Here is a 24,040-nt window from a genome sequence, read left to right as displayed (position 1 = left end):
GTGGAAACACCAGGCTTAATGCCTGTGTGTAATGGTTACCAAAGATAGGCCTGTGCGTAATGGTTACCAAAGATAGGCCTGTGCGTAATGGTTACCAAAGATAGGCCTGTGCGTAATAGTTACCAAAGATAGGCCTGTGCGTAATGGTTACCAAAGATAGGCCTGTGCGTAATGGTTACCAAAGATAGGCCTGTGCAGTTGGCACGGGCTTATCAGGGATGACACTTTCATCTTTTGTTGTGTTTTTGTTTTACAGAATTATCTCCTTACTGAAAATGCAGTTAAGGCCAAAAAATAAATAGGTCCGTTTTTGGTCGCCCGACCGTGTCTCCCGAATCGGCGCCGACCCTCAACTTTTTAATGGGGTCGCCAAAAAAAATAAAATTTCATTTTCGTTCATATAAGATGTAATATCGAGCATACAAAGCATATATATACATGTATTTCTTATTTAGCTTTAGTATCCTTCCATTCTAGTACCAGAGAAAGAAAAATCCTACCTACCGACCCTGTTTTTTTCCCCTAAGGAGACCAGAAACGGACCTATTTTTTTTGGCCTAAGGCGGAAAATGTCGTCCCTAATTAGCCTGTGCAAACTGCACAGGCTAACCGGGATAAAACTTAAAGCATTTTCATTTAAACCAGTTTTCCAAGAATAAGACTGACGTCATGTAACATGAACATAAATAGACTTGTATTTATAGTTTCGAAAGGAAAATTATTTTATTTCCCTAAACTTTCTCCTGGGAAGCGATAAATTTATGTAGACCTGAGTAGAAAAGTGAATCAAGGTACTTATTGCTTACTATCACTGTATACACCGTGTGTGGTATGTGTGTATTTTGCAGTTTTCCAATTTTCCAATTCCTAAGATGTTGAATGTCCCTTAAAGAAATTACATTGACCTTGAGGTATTGTGCGTGTTAGACAATTTTTTGGTTTATTTGATGGGTAAGCTTCTTATTTTTTTCTAACTCCTAATTAATCTGATTCTGAACTTTGTTTAATTATGGTCTTGTACGAGCATGTATAAGTTCATGACCTGTTTGTCGTTCATAATAGCTGATGTAGTTCACTGTCTAATATTACAGAATAGACATAAAAAATAAATTAAAAAATAAGTTAAATCGCTCTTTGAAAAAGGGGTTAAATGCATGTGCATAATTTGAGTGTCGTCCCAGATCAGTGATTTTTTTCCCCAAAATTACAGCCTGTTTCCCAATTGCAAAAAGTAAAAACAAGGCTGTTTCTCAATGGGAAAAAGTACAATTTTCCCCCCAAATCTTACCAAAATTTCCCATAAAATATGCCAAACTTTGCCAATAAACTCAATAACTGGTTTGTTGAGTATATTTATTATACAACAATTTAATTCCCTTGCACTTTATAAGATAAATTTTAGAAAGGAATTAAACATGCAATTATAAACATTTAGTTAACTGTTATTTTTAATCATATTAATAATGTTAAATTTTTCCCAATTTCATGGTCTGTGGCATTTTTTCCCAATAAAAAGGCACAGGCCGTTAAATAAAGAGCGAAAAAAATCACTGCAAATTAGCCAGGGCAGTCTGCACAGGCTAATCAGGGTTGACACTTTCCGCTTTGATAGTATTTTTCTAAAAGGCAGACACAAAAATCCAGTTAATGCAAAAAATGTCGTCCCTGATTAGACTGTGCGGACTGCACAGGCTAATCTGGGACAACACTTTACGCACATGCATTTTCACAGAGCGCGGCTTAGTTGTGTGAGGAAGGTGAGGGTCGCGTTTACATACAATGAAGCAAAACTGTTTCTAGCTTATTCAATTTAGTTTGAAATTAATATATTTTTCCGGAAATTAAATTTGGTTGTGTAGGTAATTTACATGACCTAGCTTGAATAAGTATATTGCTCTGAACGTGTATGTGAAGGTATTCAACATGAAGTCCTAGCTTGAATATGTATATTGCTCTGAAATTGTGTGTGTAGGTAACTTACATGCAGACTTAGCTTGAATAAGTATATTGCTCTGAAATGGTGTGTAGGTAATCTACATGAAGTCCTAGCTTTAATATGTATATTGCTCTGAAATTGTGTGCGTAGGCAATCTACATGAAGACCTAGCTTGAATAAGTATATTGCTCTGAAATTGTGTGTGTAGGTAATCTACATGCAGACCTAGCTTGAATAAGTATATTGCTCTGAAATTGTGTGTGTAGGTAATCTACATGAAGTCCTACATGTAGCTTGAATAAGTATATTGCTCTGAAATGGTGTGTAGGTAATCTACATGCAGACCTAGCTTGAATAAGTATATTGCTCTGAAATTGTGTGTGTAGGTAATCTCCATGAAGTCCTAGCTTGAATAAGTATATTGCTCTGAAATTGTGTGTGTAGGTTATCAACTTGCAGACCTAGCTTGAATAAGTATATTGCTCTGAAATTGTGTTTGTAGGTAAATTACATGCAGACCTAGCTTGAATAAGTATATTGCTCTGAAATTGTGTTTGTAGGTAATCTACATGAAGTCCTAGCTTTAATATGTATATTGCTCTGAAATTGTGTGTGTAGGTTATCAACTTGCAGACCTAGCTTGAATAAGTATATTGCTCTGAAATTGTGTTTGTAGGTAAATTACATGCAGACCTAGCTTGGATAAGTGTATTGCTCTGAAATTGTGCGTAGGCAATCAACATGAAGTCCTAGCTTGAATAAGTATATTGCACTGAAATTGTGTGTGTAGGTAAATTACATGCAGACTTAGCTTGAATAAGTATATTGCTTTGAAATTGTGTGTGTAGGTAATCTACATGAAGACCTAGCTTGAATAAGTATATTGCTTTGAAATTGTGTGTGTAGGTAATCTACATGAAGTCCTAGCTTGAATAAGTATATTGCTCTGAAATTGTGTGTGTAGGTAATCTACATGAAGACCTAGCTTGAATAAGTATATTGCTCTGAAATTGTGTGTGTAGGTAATCTACATGCAGACCTAGCTTGAATAAGTATATTGCTCTGAAATTGTGTTTGTAGGTAATCTACATGAAGTCCTAGCTTTAATAAGTATATTGCTCTGAAATTGTGTGTGTAGGTTATCAACTTGCAGACCTAGCTTGAATAAGTATATTGCTCTGAAATTGTGTTTGTAGGTAATCAACATGAAGTCCTAGCTTGAATATGTATATTGCTGTGAAATTGTGTGTGTAGGTTATCAACTTGCAGACCTAGCTTGAATAAGTATATTGCTCTGAAATTGTGTTTGTAGGTAAATTACATGCAGACCTAGCTTGGATAAGTGTATTGCTCTGAAATTGTGCGTAGGCAATCAACATGAAGTCCTAGCTTGAATAAGTATATTGCACTGAAATTGTGTGTGTAGGTAACTTACATGCAGACTTAGCTTGAATAAGTATATTGCTTTGAAATTGTGTGTGTAGGTAATCTACATGAAGTCCTAGCTTGAATAAGTATATTGCTCTGAAATTGTGAGTAGGTAATCTACATGAAATCCTAGCTTGAATATGTATATTGCTCTGAAATTGTGTGTGTGTAGGTAACTTACATGCAGACCTAGCTTGAATTAGTTTATTGCTCTGAAATTGTGTGTGTAGGTTATCTACATGCAGACCTAGCTTGAATAAGTATATTGCTGTGAAATTGTGTGTGTAGGTAATCAACATGAAGTCCTAGCTTGAATATGTATATTGCTCTGAAATTGTGTTTGTAGGTAAGACCTTGCTTAGGATGGCACTTAATTATCATTAAATTGAATTAAATTAATAACTAAAACGTTAAAAAAAGTTCTTCTGAGGTGTTGCAATGTTTCATGTTAAGTGTTTCTGACATAAAATAGAACTTATTTCTGGTGTCTTCTTTATAACTCAGCAGTCGCTCAATATTTCTTGCTTGATCTGGATTATTGCTTGGAATGCCTTCATTAAATTACTTGGTAAATTACTTGGTAGATGTATGGCGCAATAGCTAGATGATTGTTCTGCTTCTTAAAATAGCACACATTACAAGGTTAATGAAATAAAATGGATGTTTCATGGATATTGCTCGTGGTAAGAGTTCAGTCTGTTAGTTATGTGTTCCCATGGTATGTCACCAGGAATTGGAATTCAAGTGAGGCATTAAAATAGGCGTCACTGTGTGTATTTTTTCATTTGAATTCCGAGCAGGTATTTTGTCTTATTCCCAATTGAAAAAAGTATATATATTTTCCATATAGGACCTTAAAATTCCCAATTGAAGGTTTCAAATTTTGTTTAAATCTCAATATTAAGTTCAGCTCTGCAAAATACACCTTAGTAAATATAATATTGATAACTCTTTTATTCTCACTTTTGAAGCATTTGTTAGCAAAACAACAAAAACACCATTTTCCCAATTTTGGTAAAAATGCTGTGCTTTTCCCAATCCACTGGGACTAGGCCCCATTCCCAGAATGGTGAAAACCCCCACTGCATTTAGGTGCCCAAAATGTTTAGGATTGTATGTGTCTGCATTGGTATTGTTTTTTACTGTGAATTTGATGGTCTTCTGCAAATAACCTAGCACATACCACAGGTGGTTAGCGTGTGGCTATGATATTAATTAGTGAAAACATCCTTTTGAATGATAAATAATCATATTATAACGAAAAATTAAATTTTATTTAAAAAAGAATTCACTTTCAAATATATATATAACAAGGTATCGAACTCGAAATCATCCGAAAACGGGGGGCATCGTTTTAAACAGCCATTACTTCATCAATTTTGCAGCGTTTTTTCATGAACCCGGTCTTATATTCAACGCAGAAATGAATTTTCTTTCAGGAAATGCATATATGTTGTATATTTCTACACATGCTGGGTCAAATTTTAAGAAATAACACGATACACAACTCGCATGTCCCAGTTGACAATGATCATGCAGTCTTTATGAATGAAATCTCCAGTTGTAAAGACACACCTCCGCATTGGACCAATGAAATCACTCGTTTGTTTAAAATGTCAGTTGAAATGTATGTAAACAAAGGTTTCAAACAGCGCTGGACAGTTAGTCTTGATGCATAATGTAACGACAAGAACGGTAATAATGTTTTTTCATACGTTTTATTGAATTATGGTATTGAGGTACATGAACTTTGTACGGAAGATGCCTTTTACTTCGTGAAGATTTCAGTCTTAAAGACTGCATGATCATTGTCAACTGGGTCATGCGAGTTGTGTATCAAGTTATTTCTTAAAAGTTGACCCAGCATTTGTAAAAATATTGCAAGACATATACATTTCCAGAAAGGAAATTCATTTCTGCGTTGTATAAGACCTGAGATCGTGAAAATCGCTGCACAATTGATGAAGATATGGCTGTTCAAAGCGATGCATCCCGTTTTGGGGTGATTTTGAGTTGCATACCTTGTTATATATATATTTGATAGTGAATTTTTTTTTCCATAAAATTTGATTTTTCGTTATAATATGATTATTTATCATTCAAAATGATGTTTTCACTAATTAATATCATAGCCACACGCTAACCACCTGTGGCATATACCGGTATTTCTTTTTCTTGCAGTGGTAGCTGTAAATTAATTGCAGCTTGGTGTCTTGGAAAAAGAGAAATTCAAGAACAGTTATGTATGTGCCAAATAATTATTGATCAAATTGAAGAAAGTACTTTCAGTTGTCATCTGAAAATTTGGTTTGTCGAGTAATCTAGATTCTAAATAGTTGATTATGTGTGGCTTTGAAAGGCAGTCATAGGAAAAAAACACACATTTAAAAGCTGATTCTCAGTAACATAATTTCTCTGTGAAAAATGTTGTGAATGTCTTAGATAACAAAATATCAAACACTAAAAATATGTTGTGGAGTGTTTTGTGATTCATGCCCAACTGATGACAACATGGAGGCAGAGTATCTGATATAATATTTATAGTGTTTGTGATATGGATGTGGGAAAGGCAGCTGGTGGAAATGATGCTCCAATTTAAGTGAAGTCACACAACAACATTTCTGAGTGCAGGTTGGTTGTGAAATCATGTCTTCTGCATTGGAGAAAAATGGACTTAAATGTCTCAACGCTGTCCTTCCAGATGACTTTGAAGCCAAGCTGGTCTCAGATCAAGGGAGGATTTATTACTTAAAGTAAGTTTTTGCTTTTTAAAATATCACTTGTACATGATATTTGTGAGGAATACTTCAAAGGGTTATATTAATACAATACTATAGATCTAGTTTATTGCTAGTATTAGTAAAGAGTGGGAGTTGCTTATTATCCCCACGCTTTTTGAAAAAAAGGTGGGGATATTGTGGTGATCTCCGCCGTCCGTCCGTCTGTCCGTCCGTCTGTCCGTCCGTCCTGGCCACTATCTCCTCCTACACTAAAAGCACTAGAACCTTGAAATTTACACACATGGTAGCTATGAGCATATGTGCGACCCTGCACTATTTGGAATTTTGATCTGACCCCTGGGTCAAAAGTTATAGGGGTTGGGGTGGGGCCGCGTCAGAAATTATCACTCATTTTTTTAGGTTATTTTACATTTACTTCTTTATTTCTACACCGATTCACTTCAAATTGATACTGGACCTCACCTATGACAATACGGTCAATCTCAACCATGCATGGCCCCATTCCCAACCCTGGGGCGCCCCGCCCACATAGGCCACACCCACCAAAAATTTCCATTTACTATAATTTTTTTCATTTCTACACGGATTCACTTCAAATTGATACTGAACTTTTGTTATGACATTAGGGTCAATCTCAACTATGCATGGCCCCAATCCCAACCCTGGGGCGCCCGCCCACATAGGCCACACCCACCAAAAAATTCCATTTACTATAATTTTTTCATTTCTACACGGATTCACTTCAAATTGATACTGAACTTCTCTTATGACATTAGGGTCAATCTCAACTATGCATGGCCCCATAACCAACCCTGGGGCCCCGCCCACATAGACCACACCCACCCAAAATTGCCTTTACTATAATTTCTTCATTTCTACACCGATTCACTTCAAATTGATATTGAACTTCTCTTATGACAATACAGTCAATCTCAACTATGCATGGCCCCATTACCAACCCTGGGGCGCCCCGCCCACATAGACCACACCCACCCAAAATTGCCTTTTACTATAATTTCTTCATTTCTACACCGATTCACTTCAAATTGATACTGAACCTCTCTTATGACAATACGGTCAATCTCAACTATGCATGGCCCCATTACCAACCCTGGGGCGCCCTGCCCACATATGTCACACCCACCCAAAATTGCCTTTTACTATAACTTCTTCATTTCTACACCAATTCACTTCTAATTGATGATGAACTTCTCTTATGACAATACGGTCAATCTCAGCTATGCATGGCCCCATTACCAACCCTGGGGCACACCTAGGTCAAACATTCGGCGTGGGGATACGCGTCGGCCTCTGCCGCGCCATTTCTAGTTATAAACTGTACTGATGACATTTAAAAATATATTTTATAGTGGTGTTTAAACAATAAACTCTGGGTTATTCGGTTGTTGCTTAAAAAAATTATATAAGGTAGTGATAACATTTTGTAACTGAATAAAAAAACTGTTTGTAATTTGTTGTTAAAGAGGGTTAATAAGTATGGAGAATGTACTCTGCATTGACATTATTCGCCCATCAACAAGGTGTTAACTTCAAAGTAAAATGAACGTCCTCTTGTAACATAAGACAAGCCCTGAAGTATTTATCTTAACACCTGAATAAAACGTCTGAATGTTGACAGATATTACTATTACACAGGTATAAACTATTGATTGACCGTCTTTTGTCATAAAATAAACGGCCATTAGTGATTGAACAGTTCTTACTGTATAGGCCTATTTCATGGCAGACTGATACATAGTAGCTGAAGAAGTTTACATTACGTCTGATGTAACACAATATTTACATGTTTATTTCACAGAAGTTATTCTTTAAATAAGTATGTAGTTTTGATATATTTGAAAAGACAGTGTGGTATGCAATGTTTTTTTCGTGCAAATTCACAACCGGTATTCGGACCCATTCCCAATAGAAAAAAGTATTATTTTCCCAAATGGGACCTAAGATTCCCAATTGAAGGTGTCCAAAAAAATTAATATTTTTTTTTAATCTCAACATTAATATCAACTCCCATCCAGCTCTAAAAGTTGAACCTAAGTTAATCTTGAAAAAAACAGCGATTTTTTTCCCTTCTGTATAAAGTACCGGAAAACTACAAATTTCCCAATTGCTGTCAAACAAATTCCCAATTTAAGGTTTTAAAAAAAATAAAATAAAAAAATAAATAAATTTTTCTTTAAAGTACAATATTTAATTAGTTTCCCTATGCAGCTCTATGACTTGAACCTAAGTAAATATAATATTGACAACTTCACAACATTAAGCTATCAGTTTTAAAGTATTTAGGAGTGAAACTCAAATACACCAATTTCCCAATATGAAAATTTCACGACATGAATTTTCCCAATTCCAGTTTTTTTTTTGCGCACAATTTTCCCAATTGGGCTGGTACAGGTACTTTTTCCAATTGGGGAAAAAAAATTGCTGAAAACTTATTCTCACTGTGAAGTATTTGTCAGCTAAACAGCAACAACACTTATTTCCAAATTTTAGTCAAAATGCTGCGACTTTTCCGAATCCAAAGGGCTGTAATAAATACCGTATACGTGCGCTTATAAGACGCATTTTTGAGACTTAAATTAATAAGTTACAGTTGGGGTCGCGTCTTTTAAGCGAGATACTGGTGAAAATAAACAAAAAAAATCAAAATATCGAGTTTACTGGGCTTATGCTAGCCAAGTTGGACACTTGTCAGTTGTTTTGAATCATCGCGGCAGCCATTTGCATTTTCTCTAAAGTCTGTATTGGCCCGTACCGTGTATCGGAACGCTATGTTCAGTTACCGATTTATTTGTAATAGAATGTATTGTTACTGATTTTGTTGTCTATTATTTTTAATTTGAATTTTGTTATTTTTGGGGCGTAAGACGTTATATTGTCCGTGATTATTCTTGAAAAGTTTTTATCACCTGATTGTCTGCGCGCGACGTCGTTAAATGCCATATAAATTGGCCATTATAGTATACGTGTGTAAGCGGCAACACGATGCCAACATGCTTAAAACAACAGCAAAATCAATTCTCAGTAAACACGCTGCCGATTACAAATGCTATTTGACAAGTTTGTATCACCTGATCGTCTTTGTTCCACGTCGTTAATTTTCAATTAAGACATAATTGGCAATTAGGGTATCCTCTGAAATAAGTTACCAGTTTGCAACTGTCAATTGTTAAATAAACACGTTTATTCAGACGAACCACTAATACCGATGACACATTATTTATTAGGGGCCAACAACGACGGGAGCAAAGAGCGACCGCATGCAATTATCCGCATATGGCTTTCTTCTTGACACGTGATTTCGATTTGCGCTTCGGAGTCTATCACTCTATCACGCGATTGGCTAATTTTATGAAAGTAGGCGTTACCTATTGTTGATAGACAATGGGCGTAAAATTTGCATAATCTAGGTAATAAAACTAAACGCTTTCAAAATATCTGCCTATTAGATTTCAATACCTGTCAAACAATACAATTAAGATGACTGACACGATCAATTTTGCTTGTGCATTGATATTACGAACGTAATATGTTTTATGTTTGCAATTGTTTGCAATTGTTAGGGCAAATGATTAATACGCAGTTGTTAGAAATTTTGTCAATTTGATAATTATTTTTATTGCATGAATAATACTTGAAAATAAATTAAAACCCACAAATATATCATAAAAAAAACAAATATTATTTACTTTGTTGTTTGATTGTTTTATTTTTCAGACTTGCGTGAATTACTAATTGTATGCAGCGCGAGTTTAAAAAATTCTCAATGTTTTACTAATTGATGATTTTCTTTAACATTCTGCCATTTTTCGGCCATTTTCCGGCCGATAAATACGGCAAAATTTGACCACGTCTTACACGCGGGTCAGTCTCAAATCCACCCATTATAAAGTCCGAAGTCGGGGTGCGTCTTATAAGCGAGGGCGTCTTATAAGCGCACGTATACGGTATGTGTTATAAATGAAAAAGTAACTATTCTTTAAGGCTTTCATTAAAATCATTTGATGTTATTTTATTGTAGCATTTTGCTGTATTTGTATTTTATTTGTGCAAGTTATGCTAAATAATTTATTGATCCTAACATTTATTTTGCAAGTAGGAAATTGATGTTAATGTTTATTTAATCCATTAGTTTGTTTAATTGGTGTCAAAGGATACTATTTCCAGCAAAACAAAGAAGAATATGCTGATCAATAGTGTCCATACATGTTTATTTCAAATAAATGAGCCGTGCTCTGTGAAAAGGGGGTATACTGCATGTGCATAAAGTTTTGTCCCAGATTAGCCTGTGCAGTCTGCAATAAGGGGTGACACTTTTAATGTCCCCGGTAGGAGGGCATATAGTGATCTGTCTGTCTGTCCGTCTGTCTGTCCATCTGTCCATCTTTCTGTCGCACTTTGCGTTTAGGTTTCGAAAAATGCTCATAACTTCTATGTCCCTTGAGATATAACCTTCATATTTGGTATGCATTTGTATATCAACAGGGCCTTTCCATACGCACAAAAATGTTGACCCCTGTGACCTTGACCTTGAACTTAGAGTCCGCGTTTAGGTTTCGAAATTTGTGTTTAGGTTTCGAAAAATGCTCATAACTTCTATGTCCCTTGAGATATAACCTTCATATTTGGTATGCATGTGTATATGGACAAGGCCTTTCCATACGCAAAAAAATTTTCACCCCTGTGACCTTGAAGTTGAACTTAGGGTCTGTGTTTAGGTTGTGAAATCTGTGTTGAGGTTTTCGAAAAAAGCTCATAACTTCTATCAAGCGTTTATGGGGGGCATAAGTCATCCTATGGTGACAGCTCTTGTTGCCTTAACATATCATAAAAGCGGAAAGTGACTTCCCTGAGTAGCCTGTGCTGACTGCACCAGCTATCTGGGATGAAACTTTACGCATATGCATGAAACGCCTTTTTCACAGAGCATGGCCCAAATTTATTTGATGAGAGTCTATTAGGTATTTCTCTCAAAAAGCATGAATTGCTTTGATCGTTTTTAATGTGTCCACTGTCAATCAAGATACACAACATTGGTTAACCATTAAGTTAGGTGTTTTTAATTATCACTTTACATGGTTATTTATCAGGGACTGTTTGAAAAACTATAGCATCTTGTTACTTTGCAAATTTGTATTTTTATGCCAAAAATACTGCACTCTGAGTTAGAATAGAAAGGCAAGCTTTATGTGTATTTTGTGTTCATTAGTTAATTTTTGTGTTTGCAAAGAAGCAAGTCTTCTTATTATGCACAGTTTTCTGCAATTATAGCTTTCATTTGTAATCCCATTACTTTTGTTCAAAGCAGATACAACACTGATGAATAAAAAACTTCAATGAAAGTTCAGAAGAAGTAGCACCAGAAAATTAACGAAAGTACAGTGCTATTCAAATGCAAATAATTTTCTGCTGTGAGAAAGAACACAACTTTATCTACACTAAGATATGGACTACATTGGGAAAACTTAATTCTTTCATTAAACATTCTTTTTCTGCAAAAATAAGTGTTAATGTGTTAATGGTATCGGCTTAAACTTTTGCCTTATTCATTTTATTACAGTTTGATTGATGGTACAATGAACAGATTGTATATTAATTTTATACAATATTTCTCATTCATAAAAATTATTAAATACGAATATAAATATTATCTTTGGTTTAATAATAATATTGCAAGAATAAATTGTCAACATTGAAATCCTATATACATGTACTGGCTTTAAGAATTGCACCAATAAATAAAAGGTAACCTTTGAAAATCTTTCCAAAATGAGATAATATCCATACATTTGTATTTAAACTTCTATTTATATGAGTCATATCAAGCGTATGATATTGGAAAGTAATATCGATGCAATAATATGATAAATATAATCGCATTGATATTTCTTAGCCATTTGATATCAGGGAATTCGTCCGTCAACCAAATCCTTTGAAATGTTTTCACATAAATTGTATCCAGCTGGAATCATAGATATACATGTATCAGTTGGGAAACACCCAACTATATTGTTTAATGTGAAAACCATTGATACATCAGTGACAGGTCTTCTGTTTTAATGTAGTTTTCATTACCAATCTTGATGAAGTCAGAAAGACTTCCTATTTATTATGCAGTAAACTGATAACACAGGAAATCTGTTCGTGGCTTACATCCTATGTACCTGAGAATCACATGAAATTTTGGAATTTATAGGCTCTTGTTATAAATGGGCTGTGCTCTGTGAAAAGGGGGTTTAATGCATGTGAGTTAAGTGTCGTTCCAGATTAGCCTGTGTAGTCCGCACATGCTCACAAGGGACAACACTTTCCGCTTTAATTATATTTTTTGTTTAAAGAAAGGCTCTTCTTTTAGAAGGAAAAATCCAGTTTAGGTAACAAGTGTTGTCCCTGATAGCCTGTGCGATCTGCAAAAGCTAATCTGGGTCCACACTTTATGCAATTGCATTAAACCCCCTTTTCACAAAGCGTGGAACAAATACAACTTGCCAGGGGAATGAATATCAATGAGTTACCATTAGTTTAGCCATGCTGAAGGTTCATTATTTATTCATATAACAATACATTTAGTATCAAACTTCACTGAATGGAGGCAGCATTATAAACCATATCAAATACATTATCAACTTATTGTGTATATTATATACATGTATCTTTGAATAATTTTGGTCCAAACTTCTGAATATTTTTATGCACCCAAAATAGCTCATTTTTTTGTGAATCGGAACGTTTGACACTGATGTTATTTAATTATAACTTCCAAACAAAAATAAAATAAAATTAAGTTTGAAAGCAATTATGTTCTTATTTTTTTAGGAAAATCTGGCAAAAATAAAGTAAATCTTAATGGATATGCTTTTCTTTTAGATTATTTAATTTGTAGGCTGTCATGTGCTTATCTAAATCTTAGTTGCTATTGAATGGTTGATAGTAGGAATATAAGGTTCAATTAGCCATAAAATGTAAGACAGTCGGCTTTTTTCTGAAGCCTGATAATAATAGTACAAAAAAAGTTACGAACTGACCAGCCATAAACAAATTTATTGACGATAGCTACAGTTTTTTAGGCGAGCAAAAACCGCTTCTAAGCTGTTAAATGGGCTTCCGGCCACCTCTTGTTGAAAACACGGTTAATGTCATTTATTTTGAATTCTTCAATGTTGAAATATATGAGCCTCGCTCTGTGAACAAGGAGTTTAATGTATGTGTGTAAAGTGTGGTGTGAACAAGGGGTTTAATGTATGTGTGTAAAGTGTGGTGTGAACAAAGGGGTTTAATGTATGTGTGTAAAGTGCTGTGTGAACAAGGGGTTTAATGTAAGTGTGTAAAGTGTGGTGTGAACAAGGGGTTTAATGTATGTGTGTAAAGTGTGGTGTGAACAAGGGGTTTAATGTATGTGTGTAAAGTGTGGTGTGAACAAGGGGTTTAATGTATGTGTGTAAAGTGTGGTGTGAACAAGGTGTTTAATGTATGTGTGTAAAGTGTGGTGTGAACAAGGGGTTTAATGTATGTGTGTTAAGTGTGGTGTGAACAAGGGGTTTAATGTATGTGTGTTAAGTGTGGTGTGAACAAGGGGTTTAATGTATGTGTGTAAAGTGTGGTCAAAGATAAGCCTTGCAGTCTGACACTTTCTGCCTAAACTCGATTTCTGCTGAGAAGAGACTTTCTTAAAACAAAAGATATCATAAAAGCAGAAAGTGTCCTCCCTGATTAGCCTGTGTGGAATACACAGGCTAATCTGGGATGACACTTCACCCATGCATTAAACCCCCTTTTCATAGAGCAAGGCTCATATGTAGTTGGCTAAGGCAAAAAAAAATATGTCTGTTTCCGGTCGCCCGACCATGTCTCCCGAATCGGGGCCGACCCTCAACTTTCTATTGGGGTCGCAAAAAAAGAATTGATCATTTTCGTGGATTTAGGTTAATTTCGCATAAATTTCTGTTTCCATTTCCATTCAAGTACTCAAAAGACAAAATTATTTTTTTAATCTCGACCTACCGACCCTGTTTTTTTTCCCCAAGGAGACCAGAAACGGCATAACAGAAGTAAAATCCTTATTTAATTTTGGCAGGTTTGTTAGAGACAAACTAAGGCGTAAAAAAAATAATTGTTTGTTTCGGGTAGCCCGACCCTTCCTAATTTTTTGCCACCGGTACTAATCTTTTTTGAGGCCAAAATTTGGAAAAAAATCGGACCACGGATTTTTCAGCGCCGCTCAATAAACTTTCATCGTTATCCGCATATTTTTTTTTGGCGCCGTACATTAAACTTTCTACATAAACAAGCACCCAGCGCCGGCTCGTTGTTCGCTGCATTTGTGAAAATATTGAGAATTCGGCTCAAGCAAAATCCGATTTGCGAAAATGCTTAAATCTCGTTAAATTTCATTGAAAACTTCCGCCATTTAAATCCAGACTGGTTTTCTATATTTTTCTCTTTGTTTCAATGAAAGTGTTGGCAATTCGAACAGTGCACGAAACCCGGTCTGTACCAGAACATGAGACATCGATTGACCTTATTGTTATTGAAGCGCACGTGGTAACTGGCAACATTGAGTTCGCTCACGCATAATATTGGGTCAATCATGCGTAGACACTGAAAACTTGGAATACGCAGTTGATATTGTCGTCTGCCAACAATTTAGCGGCCGATGGCAAACGTTGTATTTTAAGATTAACAAATGAAAAGAAGCGTAACAATCAATAAATTATTTCTAAGTTGATCACTTAACACCTTTCTAGCGACTATCGATTTGCCAATTATCGTTTGAAATTAAAAGGTGATAATTAAGTTGTTTTTTTACCCACAAACTATGCTATTGTAAAACAAATTGTATATTTATTACGTATTTGCTAGGTAACTGGTTTTCATTTTCTGCAGTCAAACAATATTCACATTTTATTTAAAATTTTATGTGCAAAACGCGTACAATTTTTTGGACTGTCGTTTTCAGATACATTATTTTTCATCAGTTATAATTTCATGAATTTATTTTCGAAGTTCTTTATAGAAGAAATAGAATGATGAATACACATGCGGTGATACGGACGGTGTGGTTTATAATATTTCGAATTGTATTCACATAAAATTGCAATTGGAAAGACTATAAAAAATAACAATTATTAAGGGCTGTGGGTGGGGCGGGGGGGGGGCTCTCTGCCCTTTATTCCTGTTGGGTTCCAGTGGCTGCGGTTCCAAGACCCCCGGCCTAATTTTCAGAATTTAAAATTTGGGACAATAGGGCCTAACTGTGACTTGTAATAGTTATGCCTTTAATTGGTCATAAAATGGACTATTAAAGCCGTTGCTAGAAGTCAACATTAAACTCGGAAACAAGGAAAGTAACAAATGCAATATTAATGAACAGCAAGTTTTATTTCATAAAATTATTTAAATACAGCCATATAGCATTACATACATCATCAAATTTATTGTACATACAGCTGTACACAATAAAATGAAAAGAAGATGCACCATATACGACATTTTCTAAAAAAAATATTTTAAAAATAAAATTATTTGCCTACCTTCCTACCCTAATTTTTTTGGCCATTTCAGTGGAAACAAACACTTTTTTAGGCCTAAGGCAGGACAGGCCATTAACCTATATGACTTCACCACATGTATAATTAATTAAGTTAAGTAATCCTTCTTAATATAACACTGTAAGGCAATCAGCTGGTTAACAGATTAATTAGATTTTGTATTGTGGAACTCCTTTGTGCTTTGATTGGCCGTTTATTATGTATCAGATTTTTTTATAATTATTAACAGAGACCACAATCTATAAACTCAAGGTTTAGAACTAAGGTATAAATATATCTGGGCTTAGTTTTGTCATTTCACATATATATTTTTTTAATTCTTTATTCATTTATTATATCAAAGAAATGTCTGTCACAAGCATACAAAAAGTAAATGTGGAAGTCGTTCAAAATTAAAAAAAATGCATTCAGGATATAAAAGTATAGCTTGTTCAGCTAAATTTGAAACCTGTTTTACATTGGTTTGTTCGCTAAAATGGAAATAAGGATGACATTGAATATTAACAAGTAACATTGATACACACCACATCAAAACTTGATATTATGTTTTAAATTCTAAATTGATATTTAATGTATATCCATTTTTGTGCATTGCATTGAAAACTTTTGCTATTTGTTTAACTTTTTAATGTTGTGTTGGTTGTTCTGACGTGCATGTATCCAGAAATTAATGTTTATGATTATCATTAAGACATTTTCTTTAGTCTAGAGTGGTCTCTTATTTAATGTCTAAAGCACCACAACCTTCAAATTCTTAATAATTGTTGTTACTCTCAAAAATGCAATATATAATCCAATACTGAGTGATTGAGGTATTATTTGCTTGGAACTGCAGTAAAAAACTAGTTTGTGAGCATACTAGCTTATAAAATAAAATAAACTCAGAAAGATTTACTATCTTATTGGATGTTTAAAAAAATCATGATTAGCAGATATGTTTTATACAAAATGAAAAGCAGCCTTTTGAAATCAACCATCCATTTCAGACACTATTATTGAAACTAACTCAGCCATAATGAGGCTTATCAGTTATTACATACAGAGCAGGTTAAGACCTACATGTACCATAAAAATCCAGTCATAAGTCGAGATTTTTTTCCTAAAAAATTTGATTAAATTTACAGTCTCAACTTATGAGGTTGTCCATTAAAATAAATGACATTCTACCAAGATAGATCCCCGCAGTAATGGTTAAAGTTGTTGTTGTTGTTGTGTAGAAAACTTGTTGAAATACGACAAACGAAATGTCGTCTTTTTACTGATACTTACCAATCAATATAACCACAGTTTGCTGCAACATTTCCCTTGTTTTTATTTTCAGAATTTTATCCAAAGTTTTCATGTTAGCAGGTGTTTTTTTTAACAACTGAAGGTGTAAACAAAAGATCGAGTCATTTGTAAAGTCGAACCAGAATTGGCAACCTGTGTGAATTGACAGTTTGACGTCATCAAAGCAAAGCCCCTTCCTGTCAAGAAGCCATAAAGCATCACCCTTCACGCTGATAAAATAAGATTCCTTTAATTTGTGAAGCGACATGTTTAACCAATCGCTAGTTTATTATTCACTGGTAATCGTCCAATTACATTTGAGCATGTGCATAGCTCCGCCTCTTAAAACTGTTATGCAGTTAGCGGTCTATTGGTTATGTCAATCATTGTTATAAAAATGTGTTTTACCGAGGAAGTAATCAATTGTTTTGATAGTCAGATTAAAAGTACAAAGATTTGATTAAGTGATCACAGTGTGTCATCGGATTATAAGTTTGTGGAAAAATTAGTGCAAACTTTATAACAATTATTTGACTTACACATTTGATTTGTGAAAATGCCTGGAAAACGCAAACGCCATGCGTATGACAATGCGTTTAAAATACGTGTGATAGATTTTGCAGAGCAATCAAATAATAATAGTGCTGCTGAACGCGAGTTTGGTGTTTTGTATGTCGTTGTTATGTAAATTACGATGTACATGTATATATATGTCTGGTTTCCTATGTTGTTATACCCGCACAAACGAAGTTTAGGGGGGTATATAGGAGTGAGCTTGTCTGTCGGTCGGTCTGTCTGTCGGTCTGTATTAAGTGTCCGCTCTCTAATTCAAGTTGTTTTCATCTGATCTTCACCAAACTTGGTCAGATGTTGTATCTAAATGATGTCTAGGTCAAGTTCGAATATGGGTCATGCCGGGTCAAAAACTAGGTCACTGGGTCACTTAGTGCGTTTTAGACATTGAGCATGTTGTCCGCTCTCTAATTAAAGTAGTTGTCATCCGAGCTTCACCAAACTTGGTCAGAAGATGTATCTAGATGATGTATAGATCAAGTTTGAATATGGGTTATGCCGGATCAAAAACTAGGTCATTGGGTCATTTAGTGCGTTTTAAACATTCAGCATGTTGTCTGCTCTCTAATTCAAGTAGTTTTCATCCAATATCTTTACCAATCTTGGTCAGAAGTTTTATGATCTCTACGCCAAGTTTGAATATGGGCCATGCTGAGCCAAAACCTAGGTCACGGGGTCACTTTGTGAGTTTAAACATTGAGCATGTTGTCGGCTGTTTTTTGTGAAGACAACATGCAAAATATTCTGTGTCAATGCAGCAATTGGGGGTATTCATCAAGTCTGTGACAAAGCTCTAGTTGTCTTTGTTTTTATGTGGTTCATAATGATTTGAATGTCTATATTTGTTTATATTATTTTCAATTTCCTCAATACAGTATATATCGTATTGATTATATTAAACAAAGTACATAATACACATGTCCACTATGTCTATGTCGCACAGTGCTATAATGACGTCATGGTCTATGTATAGAATAAAAACTTCCCTTACATTTAAAATGGTGTCTGTTTATGAAATTTGTGAACGGACAGTTTCTGACTAGACTTATGACTTGGACATATTCAAAATCTCCGATTTTCGATTATTTTTTAACCCACCGACTTATGAGCGGGTAGACTTATGACTGGGTTTTACGGTAAATATATTAGTTAAATTCAGTTAAAAACATCAATAACACAACATTTACACTTAAATGTGTTTGTTTACACTCGTTAATTTTTTATAAGAAACCACTTCTGTTGCCTCACTTCTATCTAATTTCAGTTGAGGGAGAAGTCACTTTCAAGTCACTTCTCCGTCAAGTTTGAATGTTTGCTGAGCCCTGCATCTCAAATTACTCAAGTGCTGTCAATTACAAAATGCAAAAACAGGAACAAAGACATTTTTCATATTTTATTAAAAAAATAATTGCCAAAAACCCTACTGATACCTGACCATTCCCCAGTGGGTTGACACCCTACTGATACCTGACCATTCCCCAGTGTGTTGACACCCTACTGATACCTGACCATTCCCCAGTGGGTTGACAATAGCCCTGTTAGCCTGCAGGATAATTATAATATTATGGTAATCAGTAACCTCAAGTATTTCAATGTTGATACTTGATATGAGATAACATAATGTATTGTATTGCTCTGTTTATATACCATTGAAAGGGTCAACACATTGAAGTAGTTCTTTTTTGATTTGCTAAACCAAAAATTGTCCTTTGCTTATGTTAAAGATTATGGAGAACATTAACAGAAAATTGGCTGATATTTTTAGACTTGACCCATGCTGTGTCCTGTTTGAGCAGGATATTAACATTCCAAACTATTTTAAATACATGGAAAAACATTGCTGTAAATGGGGATACACCCTCTCAGACAAAGTGGTTATGCCATTATACAGTATTTTTCCCCACCATTTTGGGAAAGGGGCACTTTTGATAATTGGAAAAAATCTGATCTTTTGATCCAAATTGGGTAATTTTTAAAAAATACCATCAAATTGAGAATAAAAGTGTTTTGAGCATTATTTTGCTATGAATGTTTAAGTCATAAAAGCTTGATAGCGCGATAAACTAAACACTAGGATTTATTTAAAATATCTTTTTGTAACCATTCACTTCTGAATTTTTAGAAATATTAAATATGTATTGAAATTTGAGGGGTTTTGTACGATAGCATTCAGTTATATATTAATGGCAAGGTAGAAATGTATCTCTTTAAGTATTGTTTAAACAATTATACAAGCAAATTGTTATCATAATCTTTTTTTTGCTTTAACATATTATTTCTCTAATATTGTAATTATAAAAAGAAGCAAAACTGTAAAAATTATCTCAGTGTATTGTAATGACAAATTCATAAAAAATATATATAAAGTGTATAAAAACTTCATTGTATCCTTTTGCTATGGTCAATTTTGGTATTTTATCATTAGAGTTTATGTGTATGCTGTAACCAGTGATTTTTTTCCTTCTTATAAAGTACCGGTAAACGGCACTTTCCCAATTACGGAAAAAACTACAAATTTCCCATGCAGTCCAAACAATTTCCAATTTAAGTTAAAAAAACAAAACAACAAATAATATTTTTTTTATAGCTCACCTGATTGCTCAGGTGAGCTTTTGTGACCGGTCTTTGTCCATCGTATGTCCATCCGTCCGTCCGTCCGTCCGTTAACATTTGCTCGTTAACACTTTAGAGGCCACATTTCTTGTCCCATCTTTATGAAACTTGGTCAGAAGCTTTGTCCCAATGAAATCTCGGCCTAGTTCGAAACTGGGTTTTGCCGGGTCAAAAACTAGGTCACTAGGTAAAAAAAAGGAAACACCTTGTAAACACTGTAGAAGTCACATTTCTTGCCCAATCTTCATGTAACTTTGTCAAAATGTTTGTCTTAATGATATCTTGGTTGAGTTCAAAATTGGTTCCGATCCGTTGAAAAACATGGCCACCAGTGGGCGGGGCAGTTTTCCTTATTTGGCTATAGAGAAACCTTGTAAACACTCCAGAAGTCACAATTTTTGCCCAATCATCATGAAAGTTGGTCAAAACATTGGTTCAATTGATGTCTCGGACGAGTTCTTAAATGGTCGAGATTGGTGAAAAAACATGGCCGCCAGTGGGTGGGGAATTTTTCTCTATATGTATATAGTGGCAGTTTTCCCTATTTGGCTATAGAGAAACCTTGTAAACACTCTAGAAGTCACAATTTTGGCCAATCATTATGAAAGTTGGTCAAAACATTGGTCTTATTGATATCTCGGACGAGTTTGAAAATGGTTGGGATCGGTGAAAAAACATGGCCGCCAGTGGGCGGGGCATTTTTCTCTATATGTTTATAGTGAAAACATGTGAACACAGTAGAAGTCACATTTTTGGCCCAATTTTCATGAAATTTGCTCAGAACATTTGTTTTCTTGATACGAGAGTTGAGTTCTAAAATGGTTCCGGTCAGTTGAATAACATGGCTGCTTGGAGGGGGGGAGTTTTTTCATTATGCCCCCCCCCCCCTTTCGAAGAAGAGGGGGTATATTGTTTTGCTCATGTCGGTCCATCCGTCCACCAGATGGTTTCCGGATGATAACTCAAGAGTGCTTATGCCAAGGATCATGAAACTTTATAGGTATATTTATCATGACTCACAGATGACCCATATTGATTTTCAGGTCACTAGGTCAAAGGTCAAGGTCACGATGACCCGAAATAGTAAAATGGTTTCCGGATGATAAATCAAGAACAATTATGCCTAGGATCATGAAACATTATAGATACATTGATCATGACTTGCAGATGACCCCTATCGATTTTCAGTTCACTAGGTTAAAGGTTAAGGTCACGGTGACCCAAAGCAGTAAAATGGTTTCTGGATGATAACTCAAGAAGGCTTATGCCTAGGATCATGAAACTTCATAGATACATTGATCATGACTCGCAGATATACCTTATTGATTTTCAGGTCACTAGGTCAAAGGTCAAGGTCACGATGACCCGAAATAGTAAAATGGTTTCCGGATGATAACTCAAGAACTCTTATGCCTAGGTTCATGAAACTTCATAGGTTTATTGATCATGACTCGCAGATGACCCCTATTGATTATCAGGTCACTAGGTCAAAGGTCAAGGTCACAGTGCCAAAAAATGTATTCACACAATGGCTGTCAAGGTCACGGTGACTCAACTTAGAAAAATGGTTTCCGGATGATGACTCAAGACTGCTTATGCCTAGGATCATGAAACTTCATAGGTACATTGATTATGACTCGCAGATGAAATAATGATGAATCTTGACCAGGATGTTTGTCTGGACAATATCTAGGTTAAGTGTTTGACATTTGGTAAAGATTGAATGAACCGACTCCTCGCAGGTGAGCAAACTAGGGCCATCTTGGCCCTCTTGTTGTTTTTGGGAAAATGCAACATTTTGTTAGTTTCCCTATGCAGCTCTATGGTTTGAACCTAGGTAAATATAATATTGACAGCTTGAAAACACTTAGTTATCAATTTAAAAGTATTTGGGAGCATAAAATCAAATACACCGATTTCTCAATTCGAGGGTTTCATGATTCAATTTTTCCCAATTTTCAGGTTTTCACAACTCAATTTTTCCCAATTGGACCGGTACGGGTACTTTTCCCAATTGGACAAAAAAAATTGCTGGCTGTAACACACTGTTACATGTATGTGGAGTCGGAATGAGACACCAATCTTTTAAAATGGCCTACAGTCCAAGCAAACAAACAAGATGAAAAATGTTTGTTGTTTGTAATAACCAGTGTCCGACATATTTCTTATTTTTCAGGTAGCCCACTGGGCTACCAATGAAAATATTTGGTAGCCCATAAAATTTTCCTACAAAATGATAAGAGGCAGGTTTTCAGCTTTATTTTATTTCTTCATTTACATATATACATAATATGTATACATACATATACACAATACAGCAAGTAGTCTGATTTACACAGTCAATATCGTTAATTAATGTTACAGTACAGGCACCGTGTACTTAAATGTAAATGTACCAAAGAAAATCATATACTACATGTAGATATTACATGTACGTGCACATGTATGTGTACTTAAATTCGGACAGCACGTTAAGTTGGAAACGTAAATAAAGCATTTAGATGATCAATACGATTGACTCGTATGGTGTTAATCAATGCAATTGCCCTTTTTAACAACAAATACCGAGTTTCAAGAAATCAAGAGTATTAAATCATTTATTTACTTGTGTCCGACTTTAAGTTCTGTCCGAATTTACGTATTGCATCCGTATGTTACGACACTAGTGTGCAGTCAGTATACAATACAATAATTGTTTCAATAATGAAGGAACTGATACAGTGTAATGGTAACGATACAGCGTGTTTACATTATATTTTATTAAGAGTAAATGTCAATGCCAAATAATTCAAGACATAACCCGGTACTTTAGTTGAAATTCACAACGAAACTTTTAATGGAAATTAAATGATCTCAATGTTGTACCCGCTACAAAATTTTTATTTACAAATAAATACACCCATGCCAATTTTTTCGCACTTTTTATCTGGACCAGGGACCTATACATTTGTATAGGTCCCTGTCTGGACAAAGAAATTCATTTATTAAATGTAGAATTTTGTAACCTAAAATAGCTGACACAACGCGTACAAACCGTCGCAGGTGATTTACGCATGTTGCAATTGAACGATCCTGGTTGGGAGCTTATTTCATCATATCTTTAAATAGAATCATATGACGAAATTCATTTGACACTTTAGAAAATTTCAAACGTTTGTGTTTATGACTCTCATTGTCTATATTACCCTCCCATAATTTGGTTTAAAAAAATTAATTGGGCATATATGGGATTATTGATTAACAGTCGATTAATCCTAATTATAAATTGACAATGCAAACTAATTAGCAGGTGTTAACTGCGTTGTTATTAATATTCATTTTCGGTTTCGTAACCCTTTTGAAGAATCCGCTATTGTTTTGATTTATTTAATGTTCGGCGTCCTTGGATATTTAACGACATCAAAAACGTTGTCGCTCTTACTCATTGTTGCGGTTAACAAAGAATTCCAAACTGCAAAATGATGTTGCATCATGTGCGCCAACTATCCAAACCGGCTCTCATTATATTACATGAATTAGCAGACGACAAAAGTTGATTCTGATTGAATGATTAAAATACACTGTTACTGTTTACGACATTACCGCAAGTGATCGGTGACTGATAAGATAATTGATTGCACTTTGTTATCGGATTATAAGCAATACACGGTGTAGAAACACATGGTCAGCGTGTTTATTCTACGTATGTCTGTCAATAAAACGGGCTACCGCTCTTATAGATTTATAGTAGCCCGGCGGGCGTCAGCTGGAAAATTTCAGTAGCCCGATGAAAAATTTCGGTAGCCCCCGGGCTCCAGGCAATGGATTTGTCGGACACTGTAATAACGATTATTTTTAATTATGAAAGCATGATGTATTCAAGTTTTGATCAGCCTTTCCATTTCAGGAATGCCATTGTCATTTGAGTAAATTAT

At 34.9% G+C, this 24,040-nt stretch overlaps 1 protein-coding gene across 8 annotated transcripts in view; it reads left to right on the top strand.

Annotated features, from left to right (window-relative positions):
- LOC127876023 (FERM and PDZ domain-containing protein 4-like) overlaps positions 1-24,040 on the top strand; it is a 120,825-nt gene that overhangs the window by 5,733 nt on the left and 91,052 nt on the right. For all 8 annotated transcript variants that reach the window (XM_052420849.1, XM_052420850.1, XM_052420852.1 and 5 more), the window contains one exon: positions 5,546-6,117. In XM_052420849.1, the coding sequence (XP_052276809.1) occupies positions 6,011-6,117 (107 nt within the window). In that variant the 5' untranslated portion in view covers positions 5,546-6,010. The remainder of the gene's footprint in view (positions 1-5,545; positions 6,118-24,040) is intronic.

Source organism: Dreissena polymorpha, chromosome 4 (assembly GCF_020536995.1).
Source record: "Dreissena polymorpha isolate Duluth1 chromosome 4, UMN_Dpol_1.0, whole genome shotgun sequence".
Taxonomy (NCBI): Eukaryota; Metazoa; Mollusca; class Bivalvia; order Myida; family Dreissenidae; genus Dreissena; species Dreissena polymorpha.
The sequence above is the reverse complement of the archived record's forward strand: the minus strand, read 5'-3'. Positions and strand labels throughout refer to the sequence as shown.